At 45.7% G+C, this 25,585-nt stretch overlaps 1 protein-coding gene across 1 annotated transcript in view; it reads left to right on the top strand.

Annotated features, from left to right (window-relative positions):
* The first annotated feature begins 937 nt into the window (after positions 1 to 937).
* The window catches only part of LOC111975329 (neurturin-like), a 32,883-nt gene continuing 8,235 nt past the window's right edge, over positions 938 to 25,585 (top strand). Inside the window, exons 1-2 of the mRNA XM_024003548.2 lie at positions 938 to 1,600; positions 24,679 to 24,740. Of these exons, the coding sequence (XP_023859316.1) occupies positions 1,570 to 1,600; positions 24,679 to 24,740 (93 nt within the window). The 5' untranslated portion in view covers positions 938 to 1,569. The remainder of the gene's footprint in view (positions 1,601 to 24,678; positions 24,741 to 25,585) is intronic.

Genomic DNA, 25,585 nt, shown 5'->3' on the forward strand with positions numbered 1-25,585 from the left:
CTGAGGTGGAGAAGAGATCCACAATCTGGAAAAGAGGTTTAGTTTGTGTTCCAAATGGCCCCCTTAGCCTCCTATTCCCTATATAGTGCACTACTTTTGATCAGAGACCTATGGGTTCTGGTTAAAAGTAGTGCAAAACATAGGAAATAGGGTGCCATTTGGGACAGACATGTAGAGTTCAGAGCTGGCTGGCCCTGGCCTTGTAGCCAGTCGGGTGGGTTGGATTCCAGGCCAATCTTGATAACACCTCTAAAGCTTGAGATTCAGATTGCACCCCAGTCGCTTGCGGGAAGTTTGGTCATGAAAGCTTCCATCCCAAATGCCACCCTATTCCCTATTTAGTGCACTATTTTTGGCCAGGGCCCATAGTGCACTATATATGCAATAGGATGCCATTTGGGACGTAACCTGGCTCATTACTGAGGTTTGTTTTATCAATTGTTAAGTGTGTGACTGGTGGTTTGAATGGCCTTATCTCAGAAACAAGCATTGGGCCAATTGTGGTCACATAGAAAAGTGTGGGTATTGATTAGGCATCAAGTAATTGTGTATGGATTGTAAAAATAAAAAAMAAACACTTGAAATTCAACCTATTTTAAAACAAAGTCCCTTTGTTTAAGTTTATTATGTCAAGCAAGTAGGCTACTGATATGATAAACGATCACAAGGGTCATTCAACAGGCAAAACGAGAAGACAATTCTACAACAATTCTACATGTTACTAGATGTCAAATTATGATTGTCATGGGTCATTTGTCGGTTTCGTTGTTTTCATGAGATAACACATTATACAAGTACTGCAGTGCAGTGTGTAAAGTTAATACCAGCAGTGTGGTTGCATTTGACGCTCATAAAATGGGTGTACAGCTCTCTCCTATAGGTTGCCTTCAAGTGCTCGTTTAACATGCGCAGTTAATAGACACCGCCGCTCGCGCGCGATCCTTTGGAATCCAAATGGGACGCGCCACCCATTCTAACTGAACCGGGTCAACTTTGGACGTAAAAGAACGAGATACGGAATCAAGTTAATGTAGAGATTAAAATAAGGAACCGAAATAGTAAGTAGGCCTAATCATGAGCGTTTGTAAATTGAGTGTCATTTCACAGAAAGCAACCTGTGTAGGCTATTGTGGGCTGGGATCATGTGATAGACGGTGGAATTTGACACCACCCCAGGCTTTAAAAAACGTGAGCCAACTCACATCTGTATTTGGAGCTACAATTTAACACTAACATCTGCAGTTTTCAGTGAAGAAAGAGGGAGACTATTTCTATTCAATGAGAACGATACCTGTGACGCGGACCATAACGCATCTCGGGCGCATCCATTGTGGAACATACAGAGAATCCCATGATCAAGTGAAGTTCTGTATGGAACTCTTATCTGTCTATCTGGAAGTTTTTCAGAAAACTTTGGCTGCATATTTTTAATTAAAATTAAGATTGCGCAAGTATGCCAGTGTATGTAAGAGAGGAATCCAGAGAAATATTTCAAAGGAATGAAGTGCCATTGCATTTAGATTTTTTTGGTCTTATAAGGTTGATATTTTTCTGCTCACACACACGTCCATGATTGGGAAGGTTGTCGGAGTCGGTGAAGGTAAGATTAAAATAAACACAATTGTTTTGTTGGCTAATTCTATAATAATCTATGTTTAATGTTTGTTTTGCTTACAGCAAAGTTTAATGTTTGAAATTACCACACACAAGCAAACAATGTCGATGTAGCCTATATAATATGTCAGTAATTGCAGCCTAGTTATTGCAGTCATGTTCAAACTCCTGCGCGGCATGAATTGGACTCCCTTCAGCTGCGCTCTGTAATGATCATTTGACTTTGTGCCAAATGTGCCAAGTCCTTTGACTTGTAATCCAACCTATATTAGTTTATATTTCTATCTATCTAACTCTGACATAAATGCTAATCCTACTTCTTCTACATAATAATTGTAATTTATTACTACAACGAATGATAATGGTGGTCATAATAATGACAATATTAGTAATATACCAATAATATTAATAATAATAGCAATAACAATAATAATAAAGTTATTGGTAATAAACAATCAAACGTTAATTACATTCAGTACAAATTGTATAGCTGTGTTATTTTTCTGTATGCATGTTTGTGTTTCTAAAGCATTTATCCACTTAGGCGCAAAAAACGAATAAAATATATTCCTCTTCTAATTTGAAATGCAGAGATTTCAAAGAATGTATACCAAGAAAGCACTGTCAACGAAAGAGATGTTAAATACCTACAAAGTCAAATGTTTATTTGATTAGATAGTTGGATAGTACAATTGACATCTACCACATATGCGTAAATGCATGGGAATCATGGAAGGATATTCGTTGGAGCGAGTGCGGGACCGACTGGTGCGTGGAGAAATTGTGATTTCAGGCTGTTTGTTTTTTCCATCGTTAGGTCACTTTATTTTCCTGGTCGCAGATGTCAGTCTGTGTGGTGATATTGAACTCGACACCCTCTTAAGCGTTTTCCAAAGAGGGCGACAAACCACCTGCTACTTGTGTGATTAAATTGTTTAGCTCTGGTCCGGAGCTGTATTTTAGTTCTAAAGAGACCGTTTCATTGGTGTGGATGTTAATTTGTTCACCTTTGCCATTTTCATTTTAATGTTAGCTATGTTTTACTTGACATGTGTATCAAGTTGACAAGCTTGTTTTTCTTCTAACATGTGTGTTTTTACTGATGAATGAAACCAAGCTGAAAATTGCATTAGAAAAATAGGCTATTTTAAAGTTCAAAATGGGTTTACCCAGGTCCTAGGTGCAGACAGTGATTGTTATCTGCAGTTACTTGAGGCTGGAGCAAATCACCATCAAGCTTCCCTATCTATCTATCTATCTATCTATCTATCTATCTATCTTTCTCTTTCGTCGCTCATCCTCCCCCTCTCTCCATCACTCTTCCTCACTTCCCTCTTCTTTTAAGTGTATTTTTTATTATAAATGTGTCTAGAATGTTTAATAGGTTCATTGGTCCTGCTATCCTATTGGAAACTAATGGCCTCTTCAGGTAGGCAGTAAATTATATGCTATCCTCTTACCAGATATTGCATTAATAATGGTGGGATTGTTTATTTGAAATGAAGAAAGGCAATTAGTTTGTAGTAGTAAGTCTTTCTCTGAGTTTAAAATGCCTCTAACTAACTCACACAAATAACCAGTTTACTCCTGTTATACACTCTTAAGCTGAAATGTTGTATTGTCTCTGTGTCAGGACAGGAGTTACATAAAAGGTTAGAAAACAGGAGAAGATGTGTTGCAGGTACATATCCTCCTTTAAAGGATACACCAAAGCCCAAAGGCGTCCATTTAGTAATCCATAAGGAGGGGGTAAGGCAGGGATAGGGCATGGGTGCTCTGCTGGGGTGTGGTGGGGAGCTGGGGAGAGTTATGGCTGCAGTCAGGTTGTGGCAGAAATAACGGCAGTCTGCTTTAATAGCAGTGAGGACTAATGAGAGGCTGGTAGTAATGACATACACCTTCAGTCTTCAGTTTTCAGTCCCTCTCAGGGTCAGGTCAGACCTCACCATTAACAACCAGTTAGAGTAGCACCATACTCCAAATGCCATATTTCTACTCCATCCTTAGCTGGTAGCTTGGTCCATACTGAATGTGCTGTAGGAAACCTTTGGATCGTTGGTTGTTGTGCCATACATGACAACATAGTGGAATTGTCTACAGCCGCATCGAGTCATAGGCCAGGCAATATCTGTGGATCAATAGGCTGGGAGAATCCGAGGGTGTGACAGGCACCCTTGCCTCTCAGTCAGAACCCTTTCTCTCAGTCAGAACCCTTTCCTCCTTCAGTCAGAACCCTTTTCTTCAGTCAGAACCCTTTCTTCAGTCAGAACCTTTCTCTTTCAGTCAGAACCCTGCTCTCAGTTAGAACCTTTTCTCTCAGTCAGACCCTTTCTCGTAGACCTTTTCTTCAGTCAGAACTTGCTCTCAGTTAGAACTCTTTGTCTCTCGAGTCAGAATTGCTCTCAGTCAGAACCCTTTTTTCAGCTCAAACTTGCTCTTAGTCAACCCTTGCTCTGTTAAGAACCTTTCTCTTCAGTCAGAACCCTTTCTCTCTCAGTCAAGAAGCCTTTCTTTCATGTCAGAACCTTTCTCTTCAGTCAGAACCCTTTCTTATCAGTCAAACCCTTTTCAGTCAGACCCCTTTGCTCTCTCAGTTCGAACCTTGCTCTAGTCAATTAACCTTGCCTCAGTCAGACCCCTTGTCTTCTCAGTCAGCAACCTTCTCTTTCAGTTCAGAAACCCTTGCTCTCAGCTTAGAACCCTTCTCTCAGTTGACAAATCCCTTTGCTCTCAGTCAGAACCCTTGCTCTCATCAGAACCTTCTTCAGTCAGAACCCTTTCTTTTCAGTCAGAATTAGAACCCTTGCTCTGTTAGAACCCTTGCTCTCAGTTAGAACCTTGCTCTAAGTTTTAAATCCTTTTCTTTTCAGTCAGACCATTTCTTTTCAGATCCGCAAACCCCTTGGCTCTGTTAGAACCCTTGCTTGTTCCTCTCCAGTCAGACCTTGCTCTTCACGTCAGAAACCTTGCTATTCAGTTTAGCGAACGCTTGCTGTGTCTAGCTCAGTCTCAACCCTTGCTTTTAGTCAGAACTCTTGCTCCTCGAGTAGTAACCCTTTTCTACTCAGTTAGCCAAACCTTTTTCTCTTATGTTAGCCACTTGCTCTCTTTAGTTAGACACCTTTTTTTTTAGTCCAGAACCCTTTCTGTCAGTCAGAACCCTTGCTCGCAGTTAGAACCCTTGCTCTCAGTCAGAACCTAGAAGGGTAAGGGTTAAGGTTATGGTAAGGGTTAAGGTTATGGTAATGGTTAAGGTTAGGGTAAGGGTTACGGTTAGGTTTATGGCTAGGGTTAGTAGATAGTTTAAATGTTACTGAGTGTGTTTCTGCCGATTGTGTGTACATTATTAGTTGTCCTCTGATAGGGTCTCTGTTCTTATGATCTCATACAGCATGACATGAGGTCATAACAGGCCCTGCTCAGCTGATCACTGTTGCAGATATGGAAACGTGCTTTGACACCAGACCATCCTTGACATTAATTGCTCACACCAGTAGAAATCCACTTTCTTTAGCTGAAAAACGATGGCCAGAGCTTACCCATGATGTTGCACAACGATTTAAGTCCATAAGTCATTGTTTTAGTCAAAGTATGATATATTTGATATAATCCGAACTTCGCATGTGAATGCGGTGTATTTTCCTATGATATGACGTACAAATTATCTTCAGCCTACGTTTRGTTTCAGGGCTGGGTTTTATCTGAATTTTACCATCCAGCAGCATGGCATTGTTTATTAATCATACACAGCTGCAAAGTTAGCCATAAGATGGCGCCGAAGAACATGGCTGACGTTTTACATTCTCCCAACCAATTGTGCTATTCTGTTCGTTTTTTTGCGTTGTGTGTAACTTATTTTTTTACTTATTGTGTACATAATGTTGCTGCTACCGTCTTTTATGACCGGAAATAACTTCTGGACATCCGAACAGCGATTATTCATAGCAGACTGGAAGAAACTTTTTCTATTAACGAGTAGGATATCCTGCTTTCACTGGAACAGGCCCAGACCCCCGCCTTTTGCGTGAAGAAAAGACGCGGGAAAAGGGGCCGCAGATCGGGCAGCCTTCGGAGAATCCGTAGGCAAGCGAGTAAACTCCCACTACCATCCGTTCTTCTTGCTAACGTGCAATCATTGGAAAATAAAATTGATGACCTACGATTAAGATGATCCTACCACTGGGACATCAAAAACTGTAACATTTTATGTTTCACCGAGACGTGGCTGAACGACGATATGGACAATATAGAGCTAGTGGGATTTTCCATGCACCGGCAGAACAGAGACGCTACCTCTGTTAAGACGAGGGGTGGGGGTGTGTGTCTGGTTGTCAATAACAGCTGGTGCGCAATGTCTAATATTAAAGAGGTTGAGGTATTGCTCGCCTGAGGTAGAGTACCTTATGATAAGCTGRAGACCACACTATCTACCAAGAGAATTCTCATCTATATTATTCTTAGCCGTCTATTTACCACCACAGAACGAAGCTGGCACTAAGACCGGTCTCAACCAACTCTATAAGAAAATAAGAAAATGGTCACCCAGAAGCGGCGCTCCTAGTGGCCGTGGACTTTAATGCAGGCAAACTTAAATCAGTTTTACCAKATTTTTACCAGCATGTCACATATGCAACCAAAGAAAAAAAACTCCTAGACCACCTTTACTCCACACACAGAGATGCATACAAAGCTCTCCCCCGCCCTCCATTTGGCAAATCTGACCATAATTCTATCCTCCTAATTCCTGCTTACAAGCAAAAACTAAAGTAGGAAGTACCAGTGACTCGCTCAATACGGAAGTGGTCAGATGACGCGGATGCTACACTACAGGACTGTTTTGCTAGCACAGACTGGATATGTTCCGGGATTCATCCAATGGCATTGAGGAGTACACCACCTCAGTCATCGGCTTCATCAATAAGTGCATCGACAACGTCGTTTCCACAGTGACTGTACGTACATATCCCAACCAGAAGCCATGGATTACAGGCAACATCCGCATTGAGCTAAAGGCTAGAGCTGCCGCTTTCAAGGAGTGGGAGACTAATCCGGACACTTATAAGAAATCCCGCTATGCCCTCAGATGAACCATCAAACAAGCAAAGTGTCAATACAGGATTTAGATTGAATCCTACTACACCAGCTCTGACGCTCGTTGGATGTGGCAGGGCTTGAAAACTATTACGGACTACAAAGGGAAACCCAGATGCGAGCTGCCCAGTGACGCGAGCCAACCAGACGAGCAAAATGCCTTTTATGCTCGCTTCGAGGCAAGTAACACTGAAGCATGCACGAGAGCACCAGGTGTTCTGGATGACTGTGTGATAACGCWCTCGMTAGCGGATGTAAACAAAACCTTTAAACAGGTCAACATTCACAAAGCCGCTGGGCCAGATGGATTACCAGGACGTGTACTTAAAGCATGCGCGGACCAACTGGCAAGTGTCTTCACTGACATTTTCAACCTCTCCCTGTCCGAGTCTGTAATACCAACATGTTTTAAGCAGACCACCATTGTGCCTGTGCCCATGAACACTAAGGTAACCTGCCTAAATGACTACCGACCCGTAGCACTCACGTCTGTAGCCATGAAGTGCCTTGAAAGGCTGATCATGGCTCAAATCAACACAATCATCCCAGAAACCCTAGGACCACTCCAATTTGCATACCGCCCCAACAGATCCACAGATGATGCAGTCTCAATTGCACTCCACACTGCCCTTCCCCACCTGGACAAAAGGAACACCTATGTGAGAATGCTATTCATTTACTACAGCTCAGCGTTCAACACCACAGTGCCCTCAAAGCTCATCAATAAGCTAAGAACCCTGGAACTAAACACCTCCCTCTGCAACTGGATCCTGGACTTCCTGACGGGCCACCCCCTGGTAGTAAGGGTAGGTAACAACACATCCGCCATGCTGATCCTCAACACGGGCKCCTCGGGGGTGCGTGCTCAGCCCCTTCCTGTACCCACTGTTCACTCATGACTGCGCGGCCAGGCACAACTCCAACACCATCATTACATTTGCCGATGACCCAACAGTGGTAGGCCTGATCACTGACAACAACGAGACAGCCTATAGGGAGGAGGTCAGAGACCTGGCCGTGTGGTGCCAGGACAACAACCTCTCCCTCAACGTGATCAAGACAAAGGAGATGATTGTGGACTACAGGAAAAAGTAGACCGAGCACGCCCCCATTCTCATCGACGGGGCTGCAGTGGAGCAGGTTGAGAGCTTCAAGTTCCTTGGTGTCGACATCACCAACAAACTAACATGGTCCAAGCACACCATGACAGTCGTGAAGCAGGAACGACAAAACCTATTCCCCTCAGGAGACTGAAAAGATTTGGCATGGGTCTTCAGATCCTCAAAAGGTTCTACAGCTGCATCATCGAGAGCATCCTAACTGGTTGCATCACTGCCTGGTATGGCAACTGCTCGGCCTCTGACCGCAAGGCACTACAGAGGGTAGTYCGAACGGCCCAGTACATCACTGGGGCCAAGCTTCCTGCCATCCAGGACCTCTATGCCAGGCTGTGTCAGAGGAAGGCCCTAAAAATTGTCAAAGACTCCAGTCACCCTAGTCATAGACTGTTCTCTCTGCTAACGCACTGCAAGCGGTACCGGAGCGCCAAGTCTTGGTCCAAGAGGCTTCTAAACAGCTTCTACCCCCAAGCCATAAGACTCCTGAACATCTAGTCAAATGGCTACCCAGACTATTTGCATTGCCCCCCCCCCCCCCCCCCCCCATACCACTGCCACTCTCTTGTCATCTATTCATAGTCACATTAATTACCTCTAGCTACATGTACATACTACCTCAACTAGACCTGTCTCTTATACACATCTAGATGTGTATAAGAGACAGAGCTACATGTACATACTACCTCAACTAGTCGGTGCCCACGCACATTGACTCTGTACCGGCACCCCCCTGTGTATATTGTTATTTCTTACTGCTGCTCTTTAATTACTTGTTACTTTTATCTCTTATTCTTATCCATATTTTTGGAAACTGCACTGTTGGTTAGGGGCTCGTAAGTAAGCATTTKACTGTGGGGTTTACACCTGTTGTATTCGGCGCATGTGACTGATACAATTTGATTTGTTCCACAGCCGAAGCCTGCCAGCTAAGCCTGCCTACCTACCAAATGTTGCACTGTGTCCATTACAATTAACAGTTCTTTCAATAGTTGTCCATATTACTGGAGCTTCATCTTATTCTTTCAAACTATTTTTATGGCGGATTCTCTGACGCAATTTATGGAAGATACCAACACTTTTGAGATGACAATAGATGGCAAAGTCAAAGATATGCCAGTTGTTTCCATCTGTGGCAAACTTTTCCCTAAATCAATGCTTATGATAAATCCATTTCCAGAACCATCCACCTGGCTAATCTTTTGAATACAGTATAGTAAAAAAAACTGCAACAACATAACATTAGCTAGATAGATAAAGTTAACAAGAGGTTAGCAGTGCCCTATTTGTTGATGTTTATTAATCCATGTGGATATTCCCACATCCAATTTGTGAATATGTATAAGTAGCCTTCGTTATTCTTTGGCGCTGGAACCTAAACGAGCATTTCCTCTACGACAGGAAATTACGTTGAAATATTGGTGCAACTTCCTCTGGGAGGTTCTCTAACATAGTGAACAGCTCAACTATAATTTTTTCAATTTCAAATGGCTTGGAGGAAACAAAACATGCAGTAGTATAACACCATGCCACCAAAGAAAGTGGGCAATCATGCTGCAATGCATGGCTTTTTATAAGCAGAAATATGTCAAGTGAAAGTGGTTCCCACCCTAGTGAGAGTTCAAAATGCCTCATTAATTTAGTCTTGTTTTAACAGAGAAGTGCATACAAATACTTTGTGTTTCCCAAATGGCACCCTATTCCCTATTTACTGCACTACTTTTGACCAGGGCCCATAGCACTCTGGTTAAAGGTAGTGCACGATATAGGGAATAGGGTGCTGTAGTCAGTGTTTTAGAATAGGAGACCCAGGATCCTGCTGGTTTTCTGCGGAGGGGAAGATAATTACTKGGAAAAGCTTTTGGAATTGAGTTGTCTACTCCAAACAGCTTGCTGTGGCAATGCAGTATATTGGCATGTGTGTAAACAGAGCTAACTTCTCCCAGAAAGCCTGAGTCACAGATGTGGATGCGATGTCCCCAGCAGTGGAGAGAGGACACCATGCCAGCTCCTCTGCTCTCCCCCCACACTTCTCTCTGACCCAGCTACTCTTTTTCTCTACCTAGCTACTCACCATAGCAAGTACAATTGTTGGCGCAAAGCACATTTTCAATTTGAAACCTTCCCCCTAACTACTTGAGACAATGTTTAACTTATAAATGATTTGTAAAGTGTTTATGAAATGCCAATGATGACTTTGTGAATGCTCTATAAAGCCTTTTATAAGTCATATTTCAGACTCAGAGCATCTCATCCTAGCTGAGAGAGAGAGAGAGAGAGAGAGAGAGAGAGAGAGAGAGAGAGAGAGAGAGAGAGAGAGAGAGAGAGAGAGAGAGAGAGAGAGAGAGAGAGAGAGAGAGAGAGAGAGAGAGAGAGAGAGAGAGAGAGAGAGGCTTGGATAGGTGAAGCCAGAGAGTCACAGGTGTAGCCTACCGGTAGCCGCACTTAGAGCCAGACAGACTCACAGTGGAGTTGTAGCCTCACTCCGAGCTTAGAGCCAAGCATAGACTCACAGTGCAGTTGTAGCCTCACAAACAGCCCAACTAAACATCTGCTCCACACAAGTCATGCTCACACGGAAGGAGCATGCTGGGAATGCAAACAGCCTCCACTTAATTTCTAAAAGGCAAATGTAAAAAATGTCTTCCAGACAGGGGCTCATCCTTCAAGAGGCTCGGAGTGGTCCGCCACACACTAACACACACACACACATTAAATCATACTCACACACAGTATAGTGTTTGTTTCGCTGGTGTACTGTTAAGGAAATTGAATAGTGTTTTGTTTGGACGGTTGGTGATCTGAATTCCATGTTAGTCACAGTAGCTTTCTCCGCAATGGAGAGTTATCTAGATTCTACCCTTCTGTATATTACTGTATCGTCTGGATAAATGAATGGAGGTGATTACTCGCAGAGGGGATCTTGATATATAARCTCTTTTAGTCATAATTCAAGTATTTTTCTCCTCTTTATTAGGGAAAGGGAAAGGGGGATACCTAGTCAGTTGTCCAACTGAATGTATTCAACTGAAATGTGTCTTCAGCATTTAACCCAACCCCTCTGAATCAGAGAGGTGTTGGGGTCTGCCTTAATCGACATCCACGTCTTCAGCGACCGGGGGACAGAGGGTTAACTGCCTTGCTCAGGGGCAGAACAACAGATTTTTACCTTGTCAGCTCAGGGGATTCGATCCAGCAACCTTTCAGTTACTGGCCCAACGCTCTAAATTACATCCTTATAATGTGTTAACAGTAAACTTACAGTGTAAGTGGAACAAGTCACTGTAACCTGGGATATAGGCAAACTGTATGCATCCATCTTTGAACACTTGCGCCCTAAAACAATAATATGATTTTTTTTTAAATGAAATGCTATATGCTAATTAAATTACATAACACATGCAGGGCTGTCACTTTGAATAAGGCTATTCCACCATACCCCCACGTCCTTCCATGACACGTGTTTTGCCATAGCGTCAATAATGTTGACATGAAAGGGAGGTTCCTGGAACCTTCAGTACCTTCTAGAACCTTCCATCCTGTAACAGTACAGAAACTAACTGCATGGATGTATATTGTTGAAAGGTAGTGAGCTGAATGTGTCATACTCAACATGCTTTAAATCTCTATTAAAGTGTAAATCATCTCTGTTTGGGTATGTAAAATATTTGCTGCAGATTTGTTCAGCATGAGTACTATCAAACATCATTAAGGTTACTCAGAAGCCTCCGTGGAGGTTATGGAAGTCTTAACTGAGTGTGCCCATTGCTTAATGAAGGATTTCACCAGATTTAGACAGATTGTAACATGCAAAACAAGTGAGATGTGACCATGGGAAGTAGCATTTTGTTCACTGAACTAAACTGAACAGCTACTCCATTGGTGAACTCTCAAGGTCAGAAGTGACATCCCCTTTCTGTTATTGAGAACAACTTTAGACTATCATAGTAGGCCACACACAAAGTTTTCCACTTGAGCATCATAAAGATGTAAAATACTCAGCAACTCTTGGGAGGACAATAGAAGTTCACCTCAAACATACTTTATTTATTATTATTATTATTATTGTTAAAAAAGTGAAGTAGCTGCAGTATTGTTGTTCCATCTGATTTGAGCATCACAACAGGTCCTCAGGTATGTTTAGCGGTCGCTAGTGTTTTCCCTGCCAGTGGCTCTATATTTCCCAGTCTGAAAGGAAACTGGCCCTCCAGGACAGCTCAGTCCAGGCAGCCAGGCTAAGGTCCTCTACGGCCCAGGGAGAAGGCCTGTTTTGACATGTCTCCATTCAGAGTGGCAGGCCAGATTAAGAATATCCAGCTAATTGACATTCTAACCATAACAGGCTTAATCTGTGGTCAACCATGTCCAATCCGTTGTGAACCATGCGCAAACTCAAGCACCTCCCGTCAGCTTTGAATCATGTGCTGCCTGATAGTGTTACATTTCTTATATTCTGAAGGGTACATAATCTGCGTATACTGTAGGCCTATGCATTGTAGCTACATTTCTATATTTCAATCTGAGGAAGACTTGCATATGTGTGTGTGTTGCTGAAAAATAGGAGGTGGAGGAGCTATGTGTACAGATGTACTATCTTAATTTGATCTCTGTTGTCACAGAGAATTTTCCTGCACAGCAGGAAATGCAAACTTGTAGCAGTTGTGGACTCGAGTCACATGACTTGGACTCGAGTCTGATGACTTGAAATTATCTGGCCAGGTTTTGTAATGTTTCGTCACTTATTTTGTGGCACAAAGTCTTATTACTTAGTACTTATTCTTCACGCAGCCAGACACAGTAGACGCAGCATCGCCCCTTGGGAAAAAACGTGCAACAGATTGGCTAGTGTAACGCATACTTGGCCCTTTGATTGGACCAGCAAACTGTCAATCAACACAGGTCAGGTGGATCGGCTCCCCAATTTTTTGGGGTGATCAAGAATATTAACTGTTTTTGGGGGGGAGTCGTGGAGCAAAGAGGAGACGCTACAGACGTTTTTGTGAGAAGACCAATTTTCGGGATGTCTCCTGGTCTGACAAACACCGCTGTAGCTCAGACACCTTCCACCGCAGATGTGGAAGGCCGACATAGGTGGATGCAGCCCATGCAAAAAAAACTGATATCTCTAGCTTAAACTGAGGGATTTTGATGGATATTTTTTATTATGTTACTTACACTGATGCACGGGTGCATCAATAGACTCTTAAGGATTAAACGTCAAATACTCTACAAGTTTAAAGTGTCCTGTATTGCAGGAAAGTTCTCCTGTATCTGGGTGATCAAATTAAGATCCAACATCTGTAGTAATGATGATGAATACTYGAGGATGAATCATAGAGCTCCCTGCCTGATAGCCTGGTCCCAGATCTGTTTGTGCTGTTTAGCCATGACCTTCATGTTTGGCATTATAATCACCATAGTAGTTGAAAAGACAGCAGAAACAGWTCTGGGATCCAGGCTAGCAGTCTAGTGACGCAGCATCACATTCCTCAGAGTTGTTCTCAGCATACTTCACATTGTCTCTCTATCTAAGCTGTAAACACAAGTTATATACGGGATCGTTCCTTCAGTTGGGTGATGGATTTTTGCACTTGATTAAATAATGTCATGTCCTTCATTCATTCATTCATTCATTCATTTGTTTCCTTATTTTGACACTTTTGGAGATCCAAGGGATTCCCTGTTCTGGTTCCAACATCCTCAGAAAGGATTAGTGTCTGTCTGACTAAACAGATCTGAGGTAGACTATACCAAGTGACAGAGTGATGGGCTAAGGATGTGTAAGCAGTAGCAGCTGGAAGTGGAACAATTGAATCCATGTGTAATCGAATCCATGATAAGCTTCTCATTTTACAGGTGTGGACGTTGTGTGTGTGTGTGTGTGTGTGTGTGTGTGTGTGTGTGTGTGTGTGTGTGTGTGTGTGTGTGTGTGTGTGTGTGTGTGTGTGTGTGTGTGTGTGTGTGTGTGTGTGTGTGTGTGTGTGTGTGTGTGTGTGTCATGCCTCCCTGCACACTGGTAATCATTGACTGCAAGATTTCAGTGTGTCATGGTTTAGTTGTCTCCCTCCTTTCCTCGTGCTCTATTGTGATGGTCTCCTTTCTCCTGCTCTATTGTGATGGTCTCCTTTCTCCTGCTCTATTGTGATGGTCTCCTTTCTCCTGCTCTATTGTGATGGTCTCATTTCTCCTGCTCTATTGTGATGGTCTCCTTTCTCCTGCTCTATTGTGATGGTCTCCCTCCTCTCTCCTGCTCTATTGTGATGGTCTCCCTCCTTTCTCCTGCTCTATTGTGATGGTCTCCCTCCTCTCTCCTGCTCTATTGTGATGGTCTCCCTCGTTTCTCCTTCTCTATTGTGACGGCCTCCCTCCTTTTTCTCCTGCTCTATTGTGATGGTCTCTCCTTTTCTCCTGCTCTATTGTGATGGTCTCCCTCCTTTCTCCTGCTCTGTTGTGATGGTCTCCGCTCCTTTCTCCTGCTCTATTGTGATGGTCTCCCTCCTTTCTCCTGCTCTGTTGTGATGGTCTCCCTCCTTTCTCCTGCTATATTGTGATGAATCTGAGGGTGTGAAGGGTTGTTGGGTCACAGTGCAGCATTCCAACTTTTTCTTGACCTCCAGCTGCCCGGCCACAGCTCAGCCTTGTGGAGCTGGGACTGCGTTCCAAATTGCACCTTATTCCCTTTATAGAGCACTACTTTTGACCATAGACCATGCTAGTTGTAGTGCACTACTGGTCAAAAGCAGTGKACTGAATAGGGTGCCATTTGGGACGTACCCTGGGTCTGGGATGGTGTGGCTTGGTCTGACTTGCTCACTGTGCCCATATGTGGTTGAGGAGCTTCCCTCTGCTCTCATCAAAGCTTGGGTAAATTCTCTATTGGTGTGGAATGCTACGAGCCTGACCTGACATCTGCACTGTTTGTGGGCAAAGACAATTCAAGTATTCTAATGAGCTCATGGCTCATGCATCACCTCAGATATGGACTCGCATACAGGCAACACACACACACACACCGTTCCATCATGATGAGTCCATCAGTTTCAACTAAATCTTCCCCACTTGACTGTAACCTACAGTTTCTATGCTCCCTTTATGGGCCAGAGTGTTACAGACCAACACTTAACCACCATGATTAAGTATGCACAGGATTACGATGATCTAAAAGCCTGGCTTCCTCTTCCTGCCAGGCTAAATAGTCACTCTACCATTTTAACTCTATTACAAAACCCTCGATGCGTCCCAAATGCCATAGCGTTTTGATCAAAAGTAGTGCACTATATAGGGAATAAGGTGCTATTTGGGACACATACCTTCTCTTGGTTGTCCTAGTCATGTAGCTTGTGGTTGTAATAGTAGTATCCCAGTTTACTGGGCATAATAGACTATTGATTAGCTGATTCCCTGGGTAAGGGTTGTGTCGGCCGGGCTGGCGAGGCTAACTGGTGTTGTGTAATGGGAGCCTGGTCTTCTCCTAACCTACCACGTCATGCCTGTCATCCAACCTGCAATCAGGAAGCACTGTCAAGGCTTTGTCTGCCAGGGAAGGCCAGTCAGGGATATTTTTWGAAACCTACAGTCATAACAGGGATTTTAAAATACTGAGATAAAGCAGATACGACTTTATTATTGACTTATTTGGTTATTTATACTGTCATCGGGGAAGAAAGGTGCTCCTTTAGATTCTTTATGGCTGTTACCTTTGTATCTGCCTTGCTAGGAAATTCAAGTCACACTTTTGTGTTTAGTGTGAACCTTGTGGCTGTCTTCATGGTCCAAGTACTGTCTGTAATGTAAAGTACTTTATTCTGTAATCTGATTATAGGGCATAAATGGGATTGAAATTCAAGTCAGACTCACCAGTTGTTTTATTGATAAAACACATGGATGATTAAATCAAGGACCCTTTTAAGCAATTAAATGGTCAAGCAAATATTCCTATTTTACAAGGTCTGTTTTATTGAGATTGAGTCCTATCCAGGACCTCATTGTTTTGAGCAGGCTAGGCTGTATGCAGGAACGACTGTCTTCTCAGKACTAGCTCCAGCCGTATCTTGTTCTGAACAGTGAAAGCTGGAAAATGAACAAGAACTCTCTTCCAGACAATACAGGCAAGAATTGAGAGAGGAGACACTGGACTAGAATGCAAGATCCATGCTCACTAACCCAACCCTCAACCCTCAGCCACAACAGCATCTATTTTCTGTCCTCATTAAGCCCAGTGAGGCGCATCATGTACTCTTGCCTGGTCAAGCTGAGATAGGAACCAGCCCATCGATACAAACTAGCTGTGAGCGACAGCTCCAGCTCCTCTCCTTGGCAGACTGTCACAAACGTGTTGAGGTTGACAGCAGACCTCTTTCTCACCTCTCCACTTGACATCTCTCTGTTTCTGGCTATGAACCTTGGCCCTGCAGCATGGGACAAGGCACTCCTATTGAGGGAAACAAAAATTCCATTAACTCACCACTCTTTGTAATGTGTCTATGTGTAGCTGGTGAGATGAGTCAGGACAGCAGATATGAGTAATGAAAGCAATTTTACTCAATAATATAACAATACACGTCGTATAAATACAAGGCCACAAATACGGACCGCAATACAATAAACAATTACTCACAAACAAACATGGGGGAACAGAGGGTTAAATAATGAACAAGTAATTGGGGAATTGAAACCAGGTGTGTAAGACAAAGACAAAACAAATGGAAAATTAAAAGTGGATTGGCGATGACTAGAAGGCCGGTGACGTCGACCGAAGAACGCCGCCGGAACAAGGAGATGGACCGACTTCGGCGGAAGTCGTGACAGTACCCCGAGCCGCGCGCCGACACCMACCTCGGGGACGAGTTGCAGGGCGATCCGGATGGAGACGGTGGAACTCCCGCAGCCACGAAGGGTCCAAGACGTCCTCCACCGGCACCCAGCATCTCTCCTCTGGACCGTATCCCTCCCACTCCACGAGGTACTGAGGGCCCCTCYCCCGACACCTCGAGTCCAGGATGGCTCGAACAGCATACGCCGGGGCCCCCTCGATGTCCAGAGGGGGCGGAGGAACCTCCCGCACCTCAGACTCCTGGAGTGGACCAGCCACCACCGGCCTGAGGAGAGACACATGGAACGAGGGATTAATACGGTAATCTGGGGGAAGCTGTAACCTGTAGCATACCTCGTTCAGTCTCCTCAGGACTTTGAATGGCCACGCAAACCGCGGACCCAGCTTCCGGCAGGGCAGGCGGAGGGGCAGGTTTCGGGTTGAGAGCCAGACCCGGTCCACACTGCAGTGGCGGTCGGCGCTCGCCTTCTGCCGCCTCACGGCCCGTTGCAGGTGCACATGGGCGGCGTCCCAGATCRCCTCTGAGCGCTTAAAGCATTCGTCCACTAGAGGAGCTTCGATCTGGCTCTGATGCCAAGGTGCCAGAACCGGCTGATACCCCAGTACGCACTGGAAGGGAAAGAGGTTAGTGGAGGAGTGGCGGAGTGAGGTTTGGGCCATCTCTGCCCAGGGGATGAACGCCGCCCACTCCCCCGGCCGGTCCTGGCAATATGACCGCAGAAACCTACCCACATCCTGGTTTACTCMCTCCACCTGCCTCTTACTCTCGGGGTGAAAACCTGAGGTGAGGCTGACCGAGACCCCTAGACGCTCCATGAATGCTCTCCGGACTCTGGACGTGAACTGGGGACCCCGATCAGAGACTATATCCTCAGGCACCCCGTAGTGCCGGAAGACGTAAGTGAACAGGGCCTCCGCAGTCTGTAGGGCCGTAGGGAGACCAGGCAAAGGGAGGAGACGGCAGGACTTAGAAAACCGATCCACAATGACCAGGATTGTGGTGTTGCCCTGTGAGGGAGGAAGATCCATCAGGAAGTCCACCGACAGGTGCGACCACGGCCGTTGRGGAACGGGTAGGGGTTGTAACTTCCTCTGGYCAGGTGCCTGGGAGCCTTGCACTGGGCGCACACCGAGCAGGAGGAAACATAAACCCTCACGTCCTTGGCCAAGGTTGACCACCAGTACTTCCCACTAAGGCAACGCACCGTCCGACCGATGCCAGGGTGACCAGAGGAGGGTGACATGTGGGTCCAATAGATCAAACGGTCGCGGACAGCAGACGGAACATACAGGCGCCCAGCTGGACACTGGGGGGGAGTGGGCTCTGTGCGTAACGCCCGCTCGATGTCCGCGTCCAGCTCCCACATCACTTGTGCCACCAGGCAAGAGGCCGGAAGTATGGGAGTGTAATCCATGGACTGCTCCTCTGTGTCATACATCCGGGACAGTGCGTCTGCCTTAGCGTTCTGGGAACCTGGTCTGTAGGACAGAGGGAAAACAAAATGGGTAAAGAACATGGCCCACCTTGCCTGGTGAGGGTTGTCTCCTCGCCGCCCGGATGTACTCCAGATTGCGGTGGTCAGTCCAGATTGCGGTGGTCAGTCCTGTTTAGTCCCCTCATGCCAATGTCTCCATGCCTTCAGAGCCTTGACAACAGCCAACAGCTCCCGGTCCCACACATCATAGTTTCGCTCCGCCGGGCTGAGCCTCTTCGAAAAGAAAGCACAGGGGCGGAGCTTTGGTGGCATGCCCGAGCGCTGAGAGAGCACGGCTCCTATCCCAGCCTCGGTCGCGTCCACCTCCACTATGAATGCCAAAGAGGGATCCGGATGAGCCAGCACGGGAGCCGAGGTAAACAGAGCCTTCAGGTGACCAAAAGCCCTGTCCGCCTCAGCCGACCACTGCAGCTGCACCAGTCCCCCCTTCAGCAGTGAGGTAATGGGAGCTGCTACCTGACCAAAACTCCGGATAAACCTCTGGTAGTAGTTGGCAAACCCTAGAAACCGCTGCACTTCCTTTACCGTGGTGGGAGTCGGCCAATTACGCACGGCTGAAATGCGGTCACTCTRCATCTCCACCCCTGAAGTGGAAATGCGGTACCCTAGGAAGGAGATGGACTGTTGGAAGAATAGACATTTCTCAGCCTTGACGTACAGGTCATGCTCCAACAGTCGACCAAGCACCCTGCGCACCAGGGACACATGCTCGGCGCGTGTAGCGGAGTATATTAGAATGTCATCTATATACACCACTACACCCTGCCCATGCAGGTCCCGGAAAATCTCGTCAACAAATGCCTGGAAGACTGATGGAGCATTCATCAACCCGTACGGCATGACGAGGTACTCATAGTGCCCTAAGGTGGTACTAAATGCCGTCTTCCACTCGTTCCCCTCCCGAATACGCCCCAGGTTGTAAGCTCTCCTGAGATCCAATTTTGTGAAGAAGCGCGCCCCGTGCATTGACTCGATCGCACTGGCAATGAGCGGCAGCGGGTAGCTGTACCTCACAGTGATCTGATTGATACCTCGATAGTCAATACACGGGCGCAGACCACCATCCTTCTTCTTCACAAAAAAGAAACTCGAGGAGGCAGGTGAAGTGGAGGGCCGAATGTATCCCTGCCCCAGGGATTTGGAGACATATGTTTCCATAGCCGCCGTCTCCTCCTGTGACAGAGGATACACGTGACTCRTGGGAAGTGCTGCGTCTACCAGGAGATTTATCGCACAATCCTCCCGTCGATGGGGTGGTAATTTAGTCGCCCTCTTCTTACAGATAGCGAGAGCCAAATCTGCATATTCTGAGGGGATGCGCACGGTGGAGACCTGGTCTGGACTTTCCACCGTAGTCGCACCGATGGAAACCCCTACACACCTCCATGAGCACTCTCGTGACCACCTCTTGAGAGCCCTCTGTTGCCACGAAATAGTGGGATAATGACAGGCCAACCAGGGTAGGCCCAGCACCATGGGAAACGCAGGAGAATCAATAAGGAAGAGACTGATTCTCTTCTTGTGACCCTCCTGCGTAACCATGTCTAGTGGAGCGGTGGCCTCCCTAATCAGCCCTGACCCTAATGGTCGACTATCTAGGGTGTGCACAGGGAAGGGCATATCCACAGGAACAAGGAGGATCCCTAAATTATGGGCAAATGGACGGTCAATAAAATTCCCAGCTGCGCCTGAATCTACGAGCGCCTTATGCTGGGAATGCGGGGAAAACTTAATAAACACATACAACATTTAATAAACACATACATGTGAGCAACAGGGGGCTCTGGGTGAGCCTGGTGCCGACTCACCTGGGGTGACATGATAGTGCCCTGCCTGCTGCCTCGACTCCCTGAGGAACCCCCCCCAGCACCGACCAGCAGTGTGCCCTCTGCGGCCACAGATGGTGCAGGGAATGACCCCCCCTCCTCCGGTCGCCCTAAGCGCAGCACCTCCCAGCTCCATGGGCGTCGGATTGGAGGTGCTGGGGGATGGAACTGACGGGCCCCGATCCAGACGTCCGCAGGTGGCCAGCAGGTTGTCCAGCCGGATGGACAGGTCCACCAGCTGGTCCAACGTGAGGGTGGTGTCTCGGCAGGCCAACTCCCGACGGACGTCCTTGCGCAGACTGCACCTGTAGAGATCGATCAGGGCCCTGTTGCTCCATCCCGCGCTGGCGGCCAGGGTCCGGAAGTCCAAAGCGAAATCCTGCGCGCTCCTCGTCCCCTGCCTCAGGTTGAACAGACGTTCACCTGCCGCTCGACCCTCAGGCGGGTGGTCGAAAACTGCCCAAAAGCGGTGGGTGAACTCTGCGTAATGGTCCAACGCCGCGTCGCCCTCACTCCATACGGCGTTGGCCCACCCCAGGGCTTTCCCTGAGAGGCAGGAGACGAGGGCGGACACGCTCTTACATCCCGAAGGAGCCGGGTGGACGGTCGCCAGGTAGAGCTCCAGCTGGAGTAGGAACCCCTGGCATCCGGCAGCCGTCCCATCATACTCCCTCGGGAGTGCGAGCCGAATCCCGCTGGGACCGGGTGAAGGAGGGGTGGACCYTGGAGCCTGCTGTAGTGGGGCTGGTGGAGGCGTTGGAAAAGCTCCTTCTCTCTCCCATCTATCCATCGTCTGCAGCACGCGATCCATGGCGGTGCCCAGACGTTGTAACAAGGTCGCGTGCTGCTGGATGCGCTCTTCGACCGGGAAATGGGGGCCGTCTGCTCCTGCTGACTCCTTTTCAGGTGAGTAATTCTGTAATGGGTCTGTGTGTAGCTGGTGAGTTGAGTCAGGCGCAGGACAGCAGATATGAGTAATGAAAGCAATTTTACTCAATAATATAACAATACAAGTCATATAAATACAAGGCCACAAATACGGACCGCAATACAATAAACAATTACTCACAAACAAACATGGGGGAATAGAGGGTTAAATAATTAATAGGTAATTGGGGAATTGAAACCAGGTGTYTAAGACAAAGACAAAACAAATGGAAAATGAAAAGTGGATCGGCGATGGCTAGAAGGCCGGTGACATCGACCACCGAACGCCGCCCGAACAAGGAGAGGGACCGACTTTTGCGGAAGTCGTGACACTCTTCTCTTCCACACCAATATTCTCTGTCCTTMATTSCATCCCAAATGGCACCCTAGTCCCTATGTAGTGCACTACTTTTGACCAGGGCCCATACCATGCACTATATAGATAGTTCTACAGTAGTGGTGTGAATTGGCGGTTGGAAAAAAATTCACATTTGTATCCTATTTCTCCCAAACTTTCAGCACACGTCTTCCAACGTATGTCAGGTAGACATATATAATACTCACACACTTCGTTTGTTTTGCATATTTGAAATATTTACCTGAATTCCTTACCATCGCACTACACATGGGGCGGCAGGTAGCCTAGTGGTTAGAGCGTTGGGCCAGTAACCGAAAGGTTGCTAGATCGAGTCCCTGAGCTGACAAGGTAAAATTCTGTCGTTCTGCCCCTGAACAAGGCASTTGTTCCTAGGCTGTCATTGTAAATAAGAATTTGTTCTTAACTGACTTGCCTAGTTAAATAAAGGTTAAATAAAAAACTACTGAACAAAGTGTAAAGTTGCAGTAAAGGGAGAACCATGCATAGATCATTGTGAGTAACCTATTACAGATACATTTTAGACATTTTATTTGCATACCAAATTAACAAAAGATTAAAAACATTATTTTTTACCTGATTTTCAAAACCTTTAAGTTAATTTGGAGAAGTATAATCTCTATTGTTCTCTGTGACATGTTCAGTGTTGATTGTATAAATCTGAAACCTGTTGATTGATTGAATTACTTATGCATCTAATTAATTATGTTAGATGTTTCAATTACCACTTTACGTTTTGGTAAAATAACAGGTGTTTCAAATCAAATCAAATGTTATTGGTCACATAATAATATGGTTAGCAGATGTTATTGGTCACATAATAATATGGTTAGCAGATGTTATTGGTCACATAATAATATGGTTAGCAGATGTTATTGCGTGTGGAGCGAAATGCTTGTGCTTCTAGTTCTGACAGTGCATCAATATCTAACATGCAATCTAACAATTCCACAACAACTACCTAATACACACAAATATACATATAAATATATGGATGAGCAATGACAGAGAGGCATAGGCAAGATGCAATAGATGGTATAAAATACAGTATATACATATGAGATTAGTGATACAAGATATTATTATTATTATTATTAAAGTGGCATTATTAAAGTGACTAGTGATCCATTTATTAAAGTGGCCAATGATTTCAAGTGTGTATGTAGGCAGCAGCCTCTCTGTGTTAGTGATGGCTGTTAAAGAGTCTGATGGCCTTGAGATAGAAGCTGTTTTTCAGTCTCTTGGTCCCAGCTTTGATGCACCTGTATTGACCTCGCCTTCTGGATGGTAGCGGGGTGAACAGGCAGTGGCTTGGGTGGTTGTTGTCTTTGATGATCTTTTTGGCCTTCCTGTGACATCGGATGCTGTAGGTGTCCTGGAGGGCAGGTAGATTGTCCCCGGTGATGCGTTGTGCAAACCGCATAGGGGGGTGCTCCCTCTGCTGTTTCCTGAAGTCCACGATCATCTCCTTTCTTTTGTTGATGTTGAGTGAGAGGTTGTTTTCCTGACACCACACTCCGAGTGCCCTCACCTCCTCCCTGTAGGCTGTCTCGTCATTGTTGGTAATCAAGCCCCACTACTGTTGCGTCGTTTAGTTGGATGCGTGCATGGCCATGCAGTCATGGGTGAACAGGGAGTACAGGAGGGGACTGAGCACGCATCCTTGAGGATCAGCGAAGTGGAGGTGTTGTTTCCTACCTTCACTACCTGGGGGCGGCCCGTCAGGTAGTCCAGGACTCAATTGCACAGGGCGGGGTTGAGACCCAGGGCCTGAAGCTTAATGATGAGCTTGAAGGGTACTATGGTGTTGAATGCTGAGCTATAGTCAATGAACAGCATTCTAAATAAGTATTCCTCTTGTCCAGATGGGATAGGGCAGTGTGATGGCGCTTGCATCGTCTGTGGACATACTGGTGCGGTAAGCAAATTGAAGTGGGTCTAGGGTGACAGGTAAGGTGGAGGTGACATGATCCTTGACTAGTCTCTCAAAGCACTTCATGATGACAGAAGTGAGTGCTACGGGGCGATAGTCATTTAGTTCAGTTACCTTTGCTTTCTTGAATACAGGAACAATGGTGGCCGTCTTGAAGCATATGGGGACAGCAGGATAGGGAGCAATTGAATATGTCCGTAAACACTCCAGCCAGCTGGTCTGCTCTGAGGACGCGGCTAGGGATGCTGTCTGGGCCGGCAGCCTTGCAAAGGATAACACGTTTAAATGTCTTACTCACGTCGGCCATGGAGAACGAGAGCCCACAGACCTTGGTAGCGGGCTGCGTCGGTGGCACTGTATTATCCTCAAAACGGTCAAAGAAGGTGTTAAGTTTGTCTGAAAGCAAGACGTCGGTGTCCGTGACGTGGCTGGTTTTCCTATTGTAGTCCCTGATTGTCTGTAGAACCTGCCACATACGTCTCGTGTCTGAGCCGTTGAATTGCGACTCTACTTTGTCTCTATACTGACATTTCGCTTGTTTGATTGCCTTGCGAAGMGAGTCACTACACTGTTTGTATTTGGCCATATTCCTAGTCACCTTTCCATGGTTAAATGCTGTTGTTCGCGCTTTCAGTTTTGCGCGAATGTCACGATCTATCCACGGTTTCTGGTTAGGGTAGGTTTTAATAGTCACAGTAGGTACAACATCTCCAATACACTTCCTTATAAACTCACTCACCGAATCAACATATACGTCGATATTATTCCCTGAGGCTACCCGGAACATGTCACAGTCCGCGTGATCAAAACAATCTTGAAGCGTGGATTCAGACCAGCGTTGATTGGACTAGGACTAATAGTTTAATAGTCCTTAGCATGGCTACATCCTACACATTTCAGTGTCAAGTGTCAATTATAGAGATAAACAGAGGACTCTAGATGTAAATAGCTAATTTTGGTATAGACATTGCCATCGAGGGCTTCCACCATTTTAAAAGTAGTCAACTGGGTGGGGATTCCTATGGGTTGGGGTGTGATCAGCCAATCATCAGAGAGCATTGTCTTCTTCAAATGTGGTTGCCTATGGTTTGTAAATCAAAGACRAAAATAATATCCAGGACCAAGACCAAGATTTATACCAGGACACTGGTCCCAAGATCCAGACCCATTGAGCTGAGACCATGACAAGTTAAAGACCAAATTTATGTGGTCATGAATGATCTCAAGACCATGTGCTCCTTTCTTCAATAGTGTCACATCCTGGCTCTTAGATGGGGCCAAGCAAGGGAGTCCATGCGTTGGCAGTTAAGGACTAACAAAAACTATTTATTAAATAACTGACAAGGTATAAAACTACAAACTAACCTGTGAAGTGGGAAAGTAGGCATGTGAGGGGGGTAATGGAAATGCATTATCCAAAAAACATAATGTAGTGATTGTTCAACAGACAATATTTTATTTTTACAGATGGAAAAATGTGGAAGAGGCAGGAAGTGTCAACTGCCAAATATCCCCTGAGGAACTGGAAGGTGAGTGTACCATTATAACAACAAACAAACAACAGCAACACATCACCTTAAAATCTCAACAGCCATTGACATGTCTAAAACCTTGTCAATTAAATAATGAAAAGCGGGCGAAGGGTTTGCTTGCTTCCTGGCAGCCTGTTTTATTTATAGACTCCAGCTACCCTAGTAATAGACTTTTCTCTCTGCTACCGCACGGCAAGCGGTACCGGAGCACCAAGTCTAGGTCCAAGAGGCTTCTAAACAGCTTTCTTACCCCCAAGCTATAAGTCTCCTGAATAGCTAATCAAATGGCTACCGAGACATTTGCCCCCCCCCCCCCCCCCCCCCCCCCCCACACACGCTGCTACTACTTTCTGTATTCATCTATGCATAGTCACTTAAATAACTCTACCTACATTGTATATTACTGTACTACTAGACACCGGTGCCCCCACACATTGACTATGTACCAGTACCCCCTGTATATATCCCCTCTATTGTTATTTATTGCTGCTCTTTAATTATTTGTTATTCTTATCTCTTACTTTTTTATTTTTGGATTTTCTTAAAACTGCCCTGTTGGTTAAGGGCTTGTAAGCAAGCATTTCACTGTAAGGTCTACACCTGTTGTATTCGACGCATGTGACAAATAAKATTTGATTTGATTTAACCATTAGCGTTGTCTGTAGTAGTATGTTTCAGCCTTGCCAGTTTCCACTACACAGCCAATCTGATCTGGGCCTTTGTACTGGCCTGACAGACATACAGCTGCTGCCTCCAGAGAAACTCATTTTATAAGTGCCTTTGAAACATTATCCTCGCTGGGCCCTGGAGGGGTGTCGGCTGTCAATTAAGTAATTAAAGAG

The sequence above is a fragment of the Salvelinus sp. IW2-2015 genome, linkage group LG16 (genome assembly GCF_002910315.2).
Source record: "Salvelinus sp. IW2-2015 linkage group LG16, ASM291031v2, whole genome shotgun sequence".
Classification (NCBI taxonomy): Eukaryota; Metazoa; Chordata; class Actinopteri; order Salmoniformes; family Salmonidae; genus Salvelinus; species Salvelinus sp. IW2-2015.